The sequence below is a fragment of the Amblyraja radiata genome, chromosome 20 (genome assembly GCF_010909765.2).
Source record: "Amblyraja radiata isolate CabotCenter1 chromosome 20, sAmbRad1.1.pri, whole genome shotgun sequence".
NCBI lineage: Eukaryota > Metazoa > Chordata > Chondrichthyes > Rajiformes > Rajidae > Amblyraja > Amblyraja radiata.
In genome coordinates this window covers 24964263-24978524 of record NC_045975.1, presented here as the reverse complement: position 1 = coordinate 24978524, position 14262 = coordinate 24964263, and the positions used below count along the sequence as shown (strand labels likewise).

At 44.9% G+C, this 14262-nt stretch overlaps 1 protein-coding gene across 4 annotated transcripts in view; it reads left to right on the top strand.

Moving 5' to 3' along the window:
- The window catches only part of pgghg (protein-glucosylgalactosylhydroxylysine glucosidase), a 34061-nt gene extending 20085 nt beyond the window's left edge, over positions 1-13976 (top strand). For all 4 annotated transcript variants that reach the window (XM_033039083.1, XM_033039081.1, XM_033039082.1 and 1 more), the window contains 4 exons: positions 690-785; positions 4789-4886; positions 7858-8069; positions 12462-13976. In XM_033039083.1, coding sequence (XP_032894974.1) covers positions 690-785; positions 4789-4886; positions 7858-8069; positions 12462-12577 — 522 coding nt within the window. In that variant the 3' untranslated portion in view covers positions 12578-13976. The remainder of the gene's footprint in view (positions 1-689; positions 786-4788; positions 4887-7857; positions 8070-12461) is intronic.
- Positions 13977-14262: the final 286 nt, after the last annotated feature.

The following is a 14262-nucleotide window of genomic DNA, read 5'->3' as shown; positions in this document are numbered from 1 at the left end:
TAGGTTAATTTGCCTCTGTAAATTGCCCCTAGTGTTGGGAATAAATGCGAAAGTAGGATAACAAAGAACTTGTGCGAACAAGTGAACTATGGTCAACATAGACTCAATGGGCCGAAGGGTCTGTTTCCATGCTGTATCTCTAAACTTTACACATGTCTGTAATAAAAACAGAAAGTGCTGGAGATATTCAACTTTAGACTTTAGACTTTTAGACTTTAGAGATACAGTGCAGAAACACGTCCTACAGCCCACCGAGTCTGCGCCAACCAGTGATCACCCCATACACTAGCACTATCTTATACACTATGGACAATTTACAAATTTACCAGAGAAAACCGATGGGAACACAGGGAAAACGTACAAACTCTGTACAGACAGCACATGTAGTCAGGATCGAACTATGTAAGTCTCTGCAACTCTACCGCTGCACCACTGTGCCATCCTAAAAGATCTGGAGTGTGTCTGTGGAGAGTGAATGTTTCAGATGATAGAGCCACATAAGGTTTACAGCACAGTCAAAGGCTATTGGGCCCCTCGTGTCAGCACTGGCACATTACCAGTGCAATTCTGTAGTCCTTTCCACCAGCCCTTTCTTTATACCTTTGCCAGCAGTAGGTCATGTTAACCTCCTCCACTGATACTGCCCAAATCATGTATGGACATAATTTTTTTAAGTGTTTCTTTTTCAGAACATGTTTGCAATTGGTTGGTTGGAGCTGAAGGATTCTACTCGGGCTCAGCAGCATTTAAACAAGTGCTTTAACAACATTCAGGAACCATTCAAGGTAAATGTTGCCATGTCAATGTCGCCTGGCTCTGTTCAGATGCCTGCATTTGCAAACTAAAATGAGCAAAAGCTGCAACAGAACTTCACAAAAACTTTTCTACAGTTTAAGGATCTACAATGCTCTCCATAATGTTTAGGACAACGACACAGAATTTATTTATTTACCTCTGTACTCCACAACATGAGATATGTAATAGAAAAAAATCACGTGGTGAAAGTTTTGTTTTTGTTTTTTTTGTTTGTTTATTTTATTAGAAATTAATACAGTACAAAAGTACGTGGTGAAAGTTAATGTGATAAAAATCACATGTGGTTAAAATCACAATTTGGTTTGTTACATTGTCAGATTTTACTAAAGGCCATTTTTATACATTTTGGTTTCACCATGTAGAAATTACAGCCCCCCCCTCCCCCCACATGTGCACTTTAACCACATGTGATTTTTTTCCTATTACAAATCTCTAATTATGTAGTACAGAGGCAAATAAATAAATGATGGGCCTTTGTCCCAAACATTATGGAGGGCACTGTAGTTCCTGGAAAATGGTGATACAGGTATATAGGGTGGTGAAGACAGTGCACGATATGCTTGCCTTCATTATCTGTGGCACTGAATCCAAGAGCTGAGACATCATTTTACAGATGTGGAAAATGATGATTAGACTGCGCTTGGAGTATTGTGTGCAGTCCTGGTTACCACTGCATAGGAAGGGACTGTGTAAGGCAGAGAGTGTCATTCTCAAGGATGTTGCCAGTATTGGTCAACTTGTGTTGTAAGGAGAGATTGGATTGATTGGGAGTACAGGTGCACAACCTTTTATCCGAAAGCCTTGGGACCAGACACTTTTCGTAATTCAGAATTTGTCGGTCTTCGGAATGGAAATTTTTTAGCGTAGATTTTAATGGCTGGCTCAGTGGTAGAGTGCTCGGCTCATATCCGCAAGGTCGCGAGTTTGCGCCTTGATCCCAGCAGTAAACTCGGTCGCGAGTTTGAGTCTTCAATGTCGTTTTTTCTTGCAGAATAAATGTCTGTATGAAATGCAGTGTAGGAGAGGTGTACTGACTGTGTGGGCAGAACCTTGGAAGTGATTGCCCACCAGTCTAAAAAGCCGCTGTGTCTCCCTGTCCCTGGGATAGCAGGGGGCGATCAAACAGCACAATACCCCCCTCCCCCTCCAACTCCAGAGGAATCCGCTCCCCGATGGGCCGCTACGGCGACAAGTGGCAGTTTGCCCACAGCCCGAGCTGCGCCCCCTCATCCGCCACCCCAAGAACAAGACGTACCTTGCACACCATCAGCTTCTGCCCCTACGTGTTCCTCTGGAGTTGGAGCGGGGCTGGGCTGGAGTTGCTGCTGGCTGTGGGTCTCTGGGATCTCCGTGCTTGCAGTGGGCCTGGGGGTCGGTGTCCCGTTGGTCCTGACGTCTCCGTCCACCCCCCTGGACTGGAGCTGAGACTGGGAACTGTACTGTCCCTCTGCAACTGCAAACAACCCCACTCTCCTGCAAGGGCGGTACAGTTCCCGGAGGATGGCAGGTGGCCGGAGACGTCAGGACCAACAGGAACCCGCTCCCCGAGCTGCGCCCCGTCATCCGCAACCCAGGTTCCTCTGTAGTTGGAGCGGGGCTGGGCTGGAGTTGCTGCTGGCTGTGGGTCTCTGGGATCTCCGTGCTTGCGGTGGGCCTGGGGGTCGGTGTCCCGTTGGTCCTGACGTCTCCGGTGACTGGCACTGACCTGCTAGCGTCGCCGACATGAAGACAGTGCAAAGCCCCCGCGCCGATGCAATGGGCGGGGAGCTGGAGAGGGGAGGGAAGGGGTCACACACATGGCCGGGAAGCAGAGGGGTGTAGGTGGGGTGAAACTGAAGCGAGCGACAATATGCTGCTGCCTGCCCGCTGAGTTAAAAAGTTCCCACGCAAGACTCACGATACACTAACACTGTGTATCGTGCTACCGTGGGAACTTTTTAACTCAGCGGGCAGGCAGCAGCATATTGTCAATTATTAACCCTCCCGCGCAATATACCCTCACCTCTTTTATGAATGGGGATTTAGTTCCCCTTTCTTCGAGGACCGACCGGAGGTTCCGCTGTCACCTCTGCGGGCCGCCCTCGGTGAACGTTTTCAAGGACCTTTCTTCAAGGACCGAAAAAATGGCCGCTATTCGGAGGTTTTCGTTATTTGGATCTTCGGATAAAAGGTTGTGCACCTGTATTTTCCCTGGGAAAAAAGGAGAAAATAAATTTGAAACTATCCAAGGTGATAAGTCACTCAGTGGAGATGCAAAGAGAAGAAAGGTACAAATGAATCTTATCAAGGAAATGTTGCGTGTAACTTGGATGGAAGGTGTATTTAGATGAAGTTTAATATAATTAAATTTTAAATTGTGAGAGATGGGCCACTGTGAGAAGCTTGATGGAAATGTTGCCTGAGGACTGAATTGTTTTAGGGGTGAGGACGAAACCACCACGACAGTTTGAGCGGGGGAACGTATAGGCAAGTGCGGAAACTTCATTGAAGAAACAATGTCGTCACCTTTTGTCCATATCTCTGTCACAATGCGATCATTTCTGATTTGCTCTTGGGCCTTCTTCATGCTCTAGTGTGAAAGGTGCATAGGCTGTATTGGGAATCTGGTAGGTGGGAGAGGTAAGCAGTGAGGGGCAAGTGAATGAGGTAAAGAAAGCTGTACAGGCTAAAGGCAAAAATATTCTGTATTTTGGGAGAGGTTGGTATATTTTTAATTTTCATAACTTCGTAACCTCCAGTAATTTTGGTTCTTTCATATAAATGCTTGAGGGTGGCCCAAAAATTTCAAAGGAAATGTGGTGAAAACACCCTTGATGAATTTGCAACAGGGTACTCCCTCGGAGGAGGAGCCATCTTGGGGAACGGCTGCTAGCCAGCAGCCGTCTGTTTTAATTCGCTTTTTTTAAAAAGTTTTTAGTGAGTCCTGTTTAGTGATGTTTCGAGATATGGACTTTTTAATGTGGGGGATTGGGGTCAATTTTACTTCTAGGTCCCTACCTGGTCGGTGAGGCAGCTTTTTCTCCGGGCTGCCTGTCGACCCGTCCTCGATGCCTACCAGCGGGCTTGGAGCGCCGTTTCCTGGCAGGGACCACCTAGCACCTCTGCCTCGGTGGCGGCACAGCGCTGGAGCGCTATCGTGGAGCGGAGCGGGTGATGCCTTGCCTGGGTCGCCGCGCTGGATCGACGCGCTGGAGCTCCAGTGAGCTGTGACCGCCGTGTTCAACACCTCCGGGCTGCGGGTCTGCGGAGCGGAGCGGGCGGCGCCGACTTTAACATCGGGAGCCTGGGAGCTCCAAACCGGCGCGGCCTTGTCGGCTTCGGAAGCCGCGGTCCCCAGTTAGAAAGCGGCCGTTCCAGGTGGCCCAGCCGCTGAGAGGACTCTCCCGACGCCGGGACAACACCTCCCGGTGAGAACGGCCAGGAACGTCGGGCCTCCGTAGAGGCAAGTGCGGTGGCCTCAATAGACCTGACTTTGGGGTGAACTTGGGGTTGGGGACTGGACATTGTGCCTTCCCCCACAGTGGTATCCATTGTTGGGGGGATGATTTTTTGTCTGTATGGTAATCCTGTTAGCCTTTGTCCAAGATGGCTGCCGTGAAGGGAGAGTGGACGCTGGCGCGCTTTAGCTGCCGCTGCTCTCTCTTCACATTGTGTTTTTGATTTTTTGTTTTTGGATTGAATTCTGTTTTTAATTTGTGTTTCTGTGATGTCTTTATTATTTATTTTATTCTGATTATATGTTTATATTCCTGTTAATCTATGTAAGGTGTCCTTGAGATGTCTGAAAGGTGCCCAATAAATAAAATTTATTATTATTATTATTACTCCCCTGCCAAAGTGAGGAAGGATTGGAACTTCTGATCTTCTGGGTCTGGACTTCGTTAATAAATATGTACCAAAATATGGGCATGGATTTTGAATGACAGTTTTCAGGATACTGATATTTCCTTTTTCTCTCCCTCCCTACATCAGGTTTGGAGTGAAAATGCTGATGGTTCAGGGGCTGTGAATTTCCTGACAGGAATGGGTGGTTTTTTACAGACCATACTGTTTGGCTTCACGGGATTCAGGTCAGTGCAAATGTAACCATACTTTATTGGATTTTGGGAGATATCCAACAATTCATTTTATTATGCTCAAATACTTTGGTTACAGGCTCTTGCAGATTTTTCCACGATCTTTCAATCCTCAGTAGTCATTGACTCCTCAGTGGCACATAATTCCTTGCACTCATGAACGTTCCTTTGGTGGTATCTCAAGCAAACAGAGGTTCTTCATTAGCAGATCAAGCTAGTGAGCATTATTTGGCTACTTGACCAAAGATGGTACCACAGCTCATACTAACCCCATCACCTAACTATGTTCACACACACCAGAATTTACAGACTTGGTCTTTACCTGTCCACCAGCATTAGTAATCCTGGCATCTTTATCTCTAAAATCATCTACTGCCTATGAGTTGAGATAAACAGACAGGAGATTAAATCTGAGCATTTCTTTGATTCATTGTGCTTGGAAGTAAACTGTGAACTTTTTGATTCAATTTTAACACAAGTAGGCACAAGGAACTGCAGATGCTGCTTTACAAAAAAAGACACAAAGTGCTGGAGTAACTTAGCAGTTCAATCAGCATCTCTGGAGAACATGGATTGATGGCATTACGGATCTGAACCCTAAATTTTTGTCTTTGTTGAGATAGCCCCTGAAAAATAATCATTCTTTGTTTACTTTAAGAAATGTTAACTACTTTGCCATCGGAGAGTAAAATGATTGTGAACTTGCACAGACAGTTATATCGATTTAAGATAGACACAAAGTGCTGAGATTATTCAGCAGGTCAGGCAGCATCCCTAAAGAAAAAGGATAGATGACATTTCAGGTCAGGACCCTTCTTCAGACTCTAAATGACTCGAAAAAGTGGCTTGAAACGTCATCCATCCTTTTTCTACAAAGATACTGCCTGACCTGCTGAGTTACTCCAGCACTTTGTGTCTATCATTGGTATAAACCAGCATATGCAGTTCTTTGTACTTGCAGTTATATTGACTCCTCTTTATGGCACTTTCCTGTTCCAATTTACCTAGTATATTTAGGTAGACAAAAGTGCTGGAGAAACCCAGCGGGTGCAGCAGCATCTATGGAGCGAAGAAAATAGGCAACGTTTTGGGCCGAAACACTTCTTCAGACTGATGCAGGGTGGGGGAGGGGGTTGCGGGAAGAAAGGAAGAGGAGGAGCCAGAGGGCTGAGGGAGAGCTGAGAAGGGGAGGATACAGCAAGGGATACTGGAAATTGGAGGTCAATGTTCAAGCCGCTCGGGTGCAGATTGCCCAAGCGGAATATGAGGTGCTGCTCCTCCAATTTCCGGTGGTGCTCACTCTGGTCTCACCGATGTAGATCAGCTGACATCTAGAGCAGCGGATGCAATAGATGAGGTTGGAGGAGGTGCAGGTGAACCTCTGTCGCACCTGGAACGACTGCTTGGGTCCTTGAATGGAGTCGAGGGTGGAGGTAAAGCGACAAGTGTAGAATCTCCTGCGGTTGCAAGGGAAAGTGCCGGGGAGGGGGTGGTGCGGGTGGGAAGGGAAGAATTGACCAGGGAGTTACGGAGGGAGCGGTCTTTGCGGAAAGCAGACGGGGGGGGAGATGGGAAGATGTGTCGCGTGGTGGGGTCACGTTGGAGATGGCGAAAATGACGGAGGACTATTTGTTTTATGTGACGGCTAGTGGGGTGGAAGGTGAGGACTAGGGGGACTCTGCCCTTGTTCCGAGTGGGGGGATGGGGAGAGAGAGCAGTGTTGCGGGGTTTTGAAGAGACCTTGGTGAGAGCCTCATCTATAGTAGGGAAGGGGAACCCCCGTTCCCTGAAGAATGAGGACATTTCCGATGCCCTGGTGTGGAACACCTCATCCTGGGAGCAGATGCGGCGTAGACGGAGGAATTGGGAGTTGGAGATGGAGTCCTTACAGGAAGCAGGGTGGGAAGAAGTGTCGTCTAGATAGCCATGGGAGTCAGTGGGTTTATAGTGGATGTCAGTCAGAAATCTATCACCTGCGATGGAGATAGTGAGGTCAAGAATGGTAGGGAAGTGTCGGAAATGGTCCAGGTGTTTTTGAGTGCCTGATGGAAGTTATGTGGTGAAGTTGATGATGTCAATGAGTTGTGTGTGGGTGCAGGAGATGGCACCAAAGCAGTCGTCGATGTAGCGGCGGTAGAGGTCGGGGATGGGGCCCTGGTATGTCTCGAACAAGGAGTGTTCGACGTACCCTACAAAGAGGCAGGCATAGCTGGGGCCCATGCGCATGCCCATAGCTACGCCTTGTATTTGGAGGAAATGGGAGGAGTCAAACAAAAAGTTATTGAGGGTAAGGATCAGCTCCGCTAGGCGGAGGCGAGTATCTGTTGGTTCTCTGGTCGAGGAAGAACTGGAGGGTTTTGAGACCCTCCTGGTGAGGGATGGAGTTGCAGAGTGACTGGACGTCCATGATGAAGATGAGGGGATGGGGGCCTAGAGAATGGAATGCCCGGAGACGATGGAGTGTCTGAGGTGAACCTTGAACATAGGTCGGGAGGGATTTAACCAGGGGGGATAGGATGTAGTCGAGGTATGTGGAAATAAGTTCGGTAGGGCACGAACAGGCAGAGACAATGGGTCTACCGGGACAGTCAGGTTTGTGGATTTTGGGGAGAAAGTAAAATCGAGCCGTGCGGGGCTGGGGAACGATGAGGTTGGAGGCTTGGGGGGGGGGGGGGGGGGGGGGGTGCGGCGCAGGGAGCCGGAGTTGATGAAGTCTATATTTTCAGTATTATCCCAAAATACAATAGATGAGAAAAGTATTGCAGTCTTTGTAATTACACTTTCCACTGGACTGTGCTGAGAAGCAGTACTTCTGAATATTACTTAGTACAGAGTGAGCACAACCTCTACTCCCTGAACAAGGCATCATTGTTGAGGAAAATCATCTTATTGTAATTACTGCCAATTATTAGTCTTGCTCTGTCCTAATAACACCAAATTTTTGCCTTGTACTTCTGTTTTGCAGAATCACAAAGAATTGTTTGCTCTTTGATCCCATAATACCAGAGGATATTGATGAGTTACAGATTACTGGAATTAATTACCTTGGCAACGTACTCCTTTTTCAACTTGCAAAGGAGCAGGCGACAGTTGTTTTGACGCAATGTTATGAAGTTCAGGATATGGCCTTGGAAGTTGTTCTTCGGGATTCAGGAGAAATCTTTGTTTTGGATAAAGGTACAGGAAAGCTTGTATCATAATTTGATTGGGATGATGTGAATTTTGACCGGACTAATGTATGTTGTGTGGTGTCCAGATTGAGACAGAAGGAAAAATGCGGGTGCATGCCAACATTTTACTTTCCATATCTATGTGATAGCATTTACAAAGGGTAGCACCTTTTTCTAATTGGAATATCCATGCTCCAAGCTTCTATTTGCAGCAATTAATTATGTAAATATGTACAGCACCTTTCATTTAGAAAATTAGTTTCATTTAGAAAAATTCTATGTCCCTTCACATCGAAAAATATGCCAGCTAACTTTTATTTTTAGTTTAGTGATTGCAGATCTAATTCTGTGACAAGCGCACAAAGTGCCGCCTGGCTAGGCTTCATCTTGGATCAGATTATTTTTGGATATTTAGCTTCTGTAAAATTGCCCCTGTGGAGGGTGAATGAGAAAGTGGCATAATATAGAACAGGTCTGCATAGGTGATTGATGGTCGGCTGAAGGGTCTGTTTCCATGCTATGTCTCTAAACGGCCCGGCCCGGGGGAGGTTCGGCGCCCATGTCGGGGGCGGCCCAGCCCGAGGCTGAAGACGGCACGGTACTCACGTGAGGGTGGCTGGGACGGTGTTCTGGCGGTGGTGGCCTGAGTCCGGGGTTCGGCCGCGGGCCAGCGGCTGCGTCTGCAGGACTGGTGGGCGGCAGCTTCGACCACCCCGGGCCGCGTGTTTGAGCCGCGGGACTGATTTATAACATCGCCCGGGGGGTATCGCCTCAGCGCAGAGGGAGAAGAGGAGGGAAGAGACTGCAGACCAAAGACTTTTGCCTCCATCACAGTGAGGAGATGCTGGGTGGACTCACTGTGGTGGATGTTAATATGTGTTTATTGTTGTTTTTATTGTATTATATGTATGACTGCTGCAATTTCGTTCAGACTTCGGTCTGAATGACAATAAAGGCTATCTATCTATCTATCTATCTATCTAAACTAAACTTGCTCAAAGAAAACTTTTGGGAACAACAAGTTAGATAAATGAATCATCCATTTTATGATGTTGATTTCCTTGTCACCATTTATGTTCATCTGATTTACAGGGAAAGCTTTTTTTCCACACAGAGGGTGGTGAGTGCCTAGAACATGCTGCCAGGGGTGGTGGTTGAGGCAGATACGATAGAGGTGTTTAAGTGACTTTTGTATAGGCATATAGATATGCAGGGAATGGAGGTATATGGATTATATCTGGTAGATAAGAGATGATCTTGACATCATGGTCGCACCAACATTGTGGGCTGAAGGTCCTGTTCGTGCTGTACTGTTCTGTATTGTATGATGTCAACTTAAAGAGCACATCTGTAGGTGGAGGATGAAGTGGTGGAATTTGTGAATGTGTCAGGTTGAATTGTGGAGGGATGGAGTGAATGATAATTAGCGTTGAAAGAGGCTAAGTATTGGGAACATAAGAGGTAGTGTGTTTATAATCCTATACTACGGTTATTTGTTTTTTCCAAAGAGGAAGAACGAGGCGACCGTGGCTGACAAGGGAAGTCAAGGACTATAAAACTAAAAGAGAAGGCGTGTAACATAGCAAAGATTAGTGGGAAACTGGAGAATTGGGAAGCTCAAGAACAGCAGAAGGTAACTAAAAAGGCAAGATGCAGAGAAAAGATGAAATACGAAGGTAAGGGAGCCAATAATATAAAAGAGGACAGCAAGAGTTATTTCAGTTATATAAAAAGAAGAGAATGATGCAGGAGAAGTGATAATGGGGAATAAAGATATGGCAGAGGAGTTGAATAACTTTTTTTGCATCAGTCTTCACAGTGGAAGACCCCAGCAATGTGCCTGAAATTCAAAAGAGTCAGAGGGTGGAAGTTCATGGAATGGCTACTGCTTGGGAGAAAGTGCTTGGGAAGCTGAAAGGGCTTAAGGTGGATAAGTCACCTGGACCAGATGGACCACACCCGAGGGTTCTGAAAGAGGTAGCATTAGAGATTGTGGAGGTATTGACAGTGATATTTTAAGAATCACTAGAGACAGGAGAAATCCCAGGTGACTGGAAAATTGCCAATATTACCCACACGAAGGGAGAATAGTGGGAACTACAGGCCTGTTAGTCTGACTTTGGTGGTTGGTAGGATTTTGGAATCCATTATAATGGATGAGCTAACGGAGTACTTAGAAGTTTACGATAAAATAGGCCAAAGTCAGCATGGCTTTGTGAAGGGGAGGTCTTCCTTGATAAATTTGCTGGAATTCTTTGAAGTCAATAGCAAGGAAGACAAAGGAGAGGTATTGTTTATTTAGATTCAGAATGCCTTTGATAAGGTCACACACGTGAGGCTGCTAAAGAAGAGAGAGCCCACGGTATTCAAGGGCAGATACTAGCATGGATATCAGGTTGGCTGGAGTGGCAACAAAGGGGGCTTTTCCTGGTTGGCTGTCAGTGACTAGCGGAGTTCCGCAGGGCTCGGTGATGGGGCCGCTACTCTTCACTTTGTATATTAATGATTTGGGTGAGGGGATTGAAGGCTTCGTGGCCAACTTTACGGATGATACGAAAATAGGTGGAAGGTCATGTGGTGTAGAGAAAGCAGAGACTCTGCAGAAGGACTTGGACAGGTTGGGAGAGTGGGCAGAGAAGTGGCAGATGGAATATAGTGTAGCAAAGTATGGAGTCATGCATTTTGGTAGTAGCAATAAAGGCGTAGACTATTTTCTAAATGGGGAGAGAATCCAGAAATCGTATGTGCAAAGGCACTTGTGAGAGCTGGTGCAGGACTCTCAAAAAGTTCATCTGTAAGTCGAATTGAGTTTGATTTCTTCACTACCGATTCGACTTGCAGATTAATTTTTTGGGAGTCCAGCACCAGCTCTCACAAGTCCCTTTGCGCATTCGATTTCTGGATTCTCTCCCCATTCATTTATTTCACAAAGTGTGTAGAGTAAATGAATTTTATTTCAAGAGGGCTTGTATACAAAAACAGGTATGTTTTTAGATAAGGCTGCATTTGGAATATTGTGTGCAATTTTGGGCATCATATCTGAGAAAGGAAGTGCTGGCTCTGGAGATGGTCCAGAGGAGGTTTACAAAAATAATCCCAGGAATGAGTAGGTTAACCTATGGTGAGCATTTGTTTGCACTGGGCCTGTACTCGCTGAAGTTTAGAAGAATGAGTGGTGACCTCATTGAAAAATACAGAATTGTGAAAGGCTTGGATAGAGTGGATGTGGAGTGGATATTTCCACTCATGGGAGAGTCTAGGACTGGAGGTCATAGCCTCAGAATTAAAGCACGTTCTTTTAGGAAGGAGATGAGGAGAATTTTCTTTAGTCAGAGGGTGGTGAATCTGTGTAATTCTTTGCCACAGAAGGCTGTGGAGGCCAAGTCAGCAGATATTTTAAGGCAGAGAGAGATATATTCTTGATTAGTACAGGTGTCAGAGGTTATGGGGATAAGGCAGGAGAATGTGGTTAGGAAGGCGATATAGATCAGCCATGATTGAATGGCGGAGTAGACTTGATGGGCCGAATGGCCTAATTCTACTTCTATCGCATATAAAACAATAGGCACAGTGCTAAATGTATGCCACTTACATTGCTCACCAAGATCACCAGAAACAAGTGTCACCAGTTTTTAAATGTCAAATGTACCAACAATGTAACAATGAAATTCATGCAGCAGTCTAACAGATCTGTAAACACAATACACATAGATAATATATAACAAACAAAGATACCATAAATTAATAACCCAGATACTAGTGCATACAATTCCTAAGTCTCTGACTACAACCAGGCTGTTCATAGTTCATAGTTGAGGTTAGCATTGTCTAGTGTTCAAGAGTCTGATGGTTGTTGGGATAAAGCTATTCCTGAACCTGGTGGTCACTTGTTTTAAGGCTCCTGTACTTTCTTCCCTGATGGGAGGAGTCAAATGAGAGCATGGCCAGGGTGGTGTGGGTTTTTGATGCTGGCTGCCATTTTGGAGCAGTACCTCCTATAGATAGATCCCTTCGATGGTGAGGGGGTCAGTACCTGTGATGGACCAATGGTATCTCCAACTCTCTGTAATCTTAATTTGTGGTCATTTGAGTTGCCAAACCAGACTGTGGTGTGACCGGTTAATATGCCCTCTGCCGTCCACCTGCAGAAGTCTTTGAGACTTTGAGACATCTGTCCTTGACTCTTGAAAGGCGCCCATAAAATAAATTTATTAGAAGTTCAAGAAAGTATTCATCAACGTACTGGAAGACTTCAAAAGGTATGGGGAGAGATGAAAATTGGTATTGAGATAGAGAATCAGCGATGAACATATTGAATAGCAAAACAGGCTTGGAGAAGCAAATGCTTCTTGGACAAAAGCGTAAATTTATAATGATCTATTTCATTATTTTTTTTCAGATCAACCTGTGTCTTTTCGTATGGGACCTGGAAAGATTCAAACCAGGTGTCACACTGATTCTTCTGAATTATCTACAAAATATTATCTTGGAAATGAATTATGTTTCCTTCTGTAAAGTACAGCTTCTGGCACTTTCTAGGAGTGATAATTTAAGGGACTAGGATAGTGAACTTTATAGTAAATTATTCATTTCATTTTTCCTGCCTTCCTCCACCAAAAATGTGGATTCTTGATGAGATAAGATTCCACAAGCATACATTATTTTCGAGTATTTGCTGTCTTTTTTAGCATGTATAAACCAAGGCAGAAAGTGACAGTATTATATTTTACATTATATTTAAACCTGAAGCTATTATTGAGTATATACTTTTCGGGAGAGCACATTGTGTATGGATGAAGGCTGGCAGCCCAGGCTGATTCCTTCCACCATTTCCAGTTTTCTGTTTATATCATTCAGCTAAATGCAACTAAATCTGCAATCGTTTCACTTCGGATGTATGTGGCTACACTCTAATACATCACTCGTTATCCACTGAGTTGTTGGAAGCTGCAGAATCTAATGTGATCCATTCAGGCATGTATTTTATCCAAATGTAATTTAGTTTCTCAAATATAAAACTCTCTTTAAAATTCAATATAAGGTAGTTCAGTAAATACTGTGCATTGACTCTTACACCTCATGAATAATTAAATTGGGTTTTGACCAATATTTCCTGCATTGAACTGTATCCCACCACTAAATGTAACTGCATATCTGGCATATCCCCCACCTCGCCGTTACTGTCAGGCCAGGAAACTGTTTCTGGTTCATAGAAGTGTGTGGAAAGGTGTGTTAGCATCACCAAGCCATAGCAAGAAATGAGGTGCCAGCCGGGTGGTATTGTAACACGTGACTGCATGAGTCACAACACTAGAACCCACCTCAGATGCCTTTGCTCCATCCCATTGTGAATGGCTGTGGATAATCCTCAACATTGCAGAGCTCGGCCAAAGGCTAAACTTAAACATCTGCAGCCATGTTCAGTGAGAAATGACAGAAGAAGGAATCTCCGGAATCATAAGTAAATTAGATACTTTTGTAATACTGTCCACCTAAGTACCATACAAATTGCAAAATGACTATTGGAAACGAGGGAAATAGTGAAAATAGTCTAATGATAACATTAGAGGAAACAGCGCAGTGAATAGATTGGGGAAGTGTTGAGATGGCGAAACACAGCTAACTGAAGCAAACACAAAATCATGGATTTTGAATTGCCGACTTAATTGCAGAAGGGCATATCGTTACATGAGCAGAAAAACAAGAGAAAAACAAGACCCTAAATTACAGTCAAATCAATATAGGCAACACTTGCAATATAAATTTGTAAAATTCACATGTAACCATAATAATGCGAATCCTATAAATTGCTGGATGTTGTTTGTGTCAGTGGAGTATCTTTGAGTTCTCACTTAAAGTGCTCGCTCGTGTTTACCGTTACAAAAACTGAATAAACCGTTTTGTTTTAAACTCACCATTACTGTATGAGATTTTTGTGTACTGTCCAATCTGAGTCATAATTAAGAGGGTGACTGGACTGCATGTGAACGACAGATTCAGGGTGCAGGTCAAACACACAAATCCGTGCAACTGCAACTAATCTATTTCGGTACCCCACCATCAAAGGAACCTGTTTTCCGTCAAATTGATGTGAAGAAGCTGGGAGGAATGGATGCAGAAAATACCATGGGACCAGATACGAGTAATTGCATTTCTAGCCCAGCTCTTTGGGTTCCCAGATGGTGGAAGGGAAGAGATTA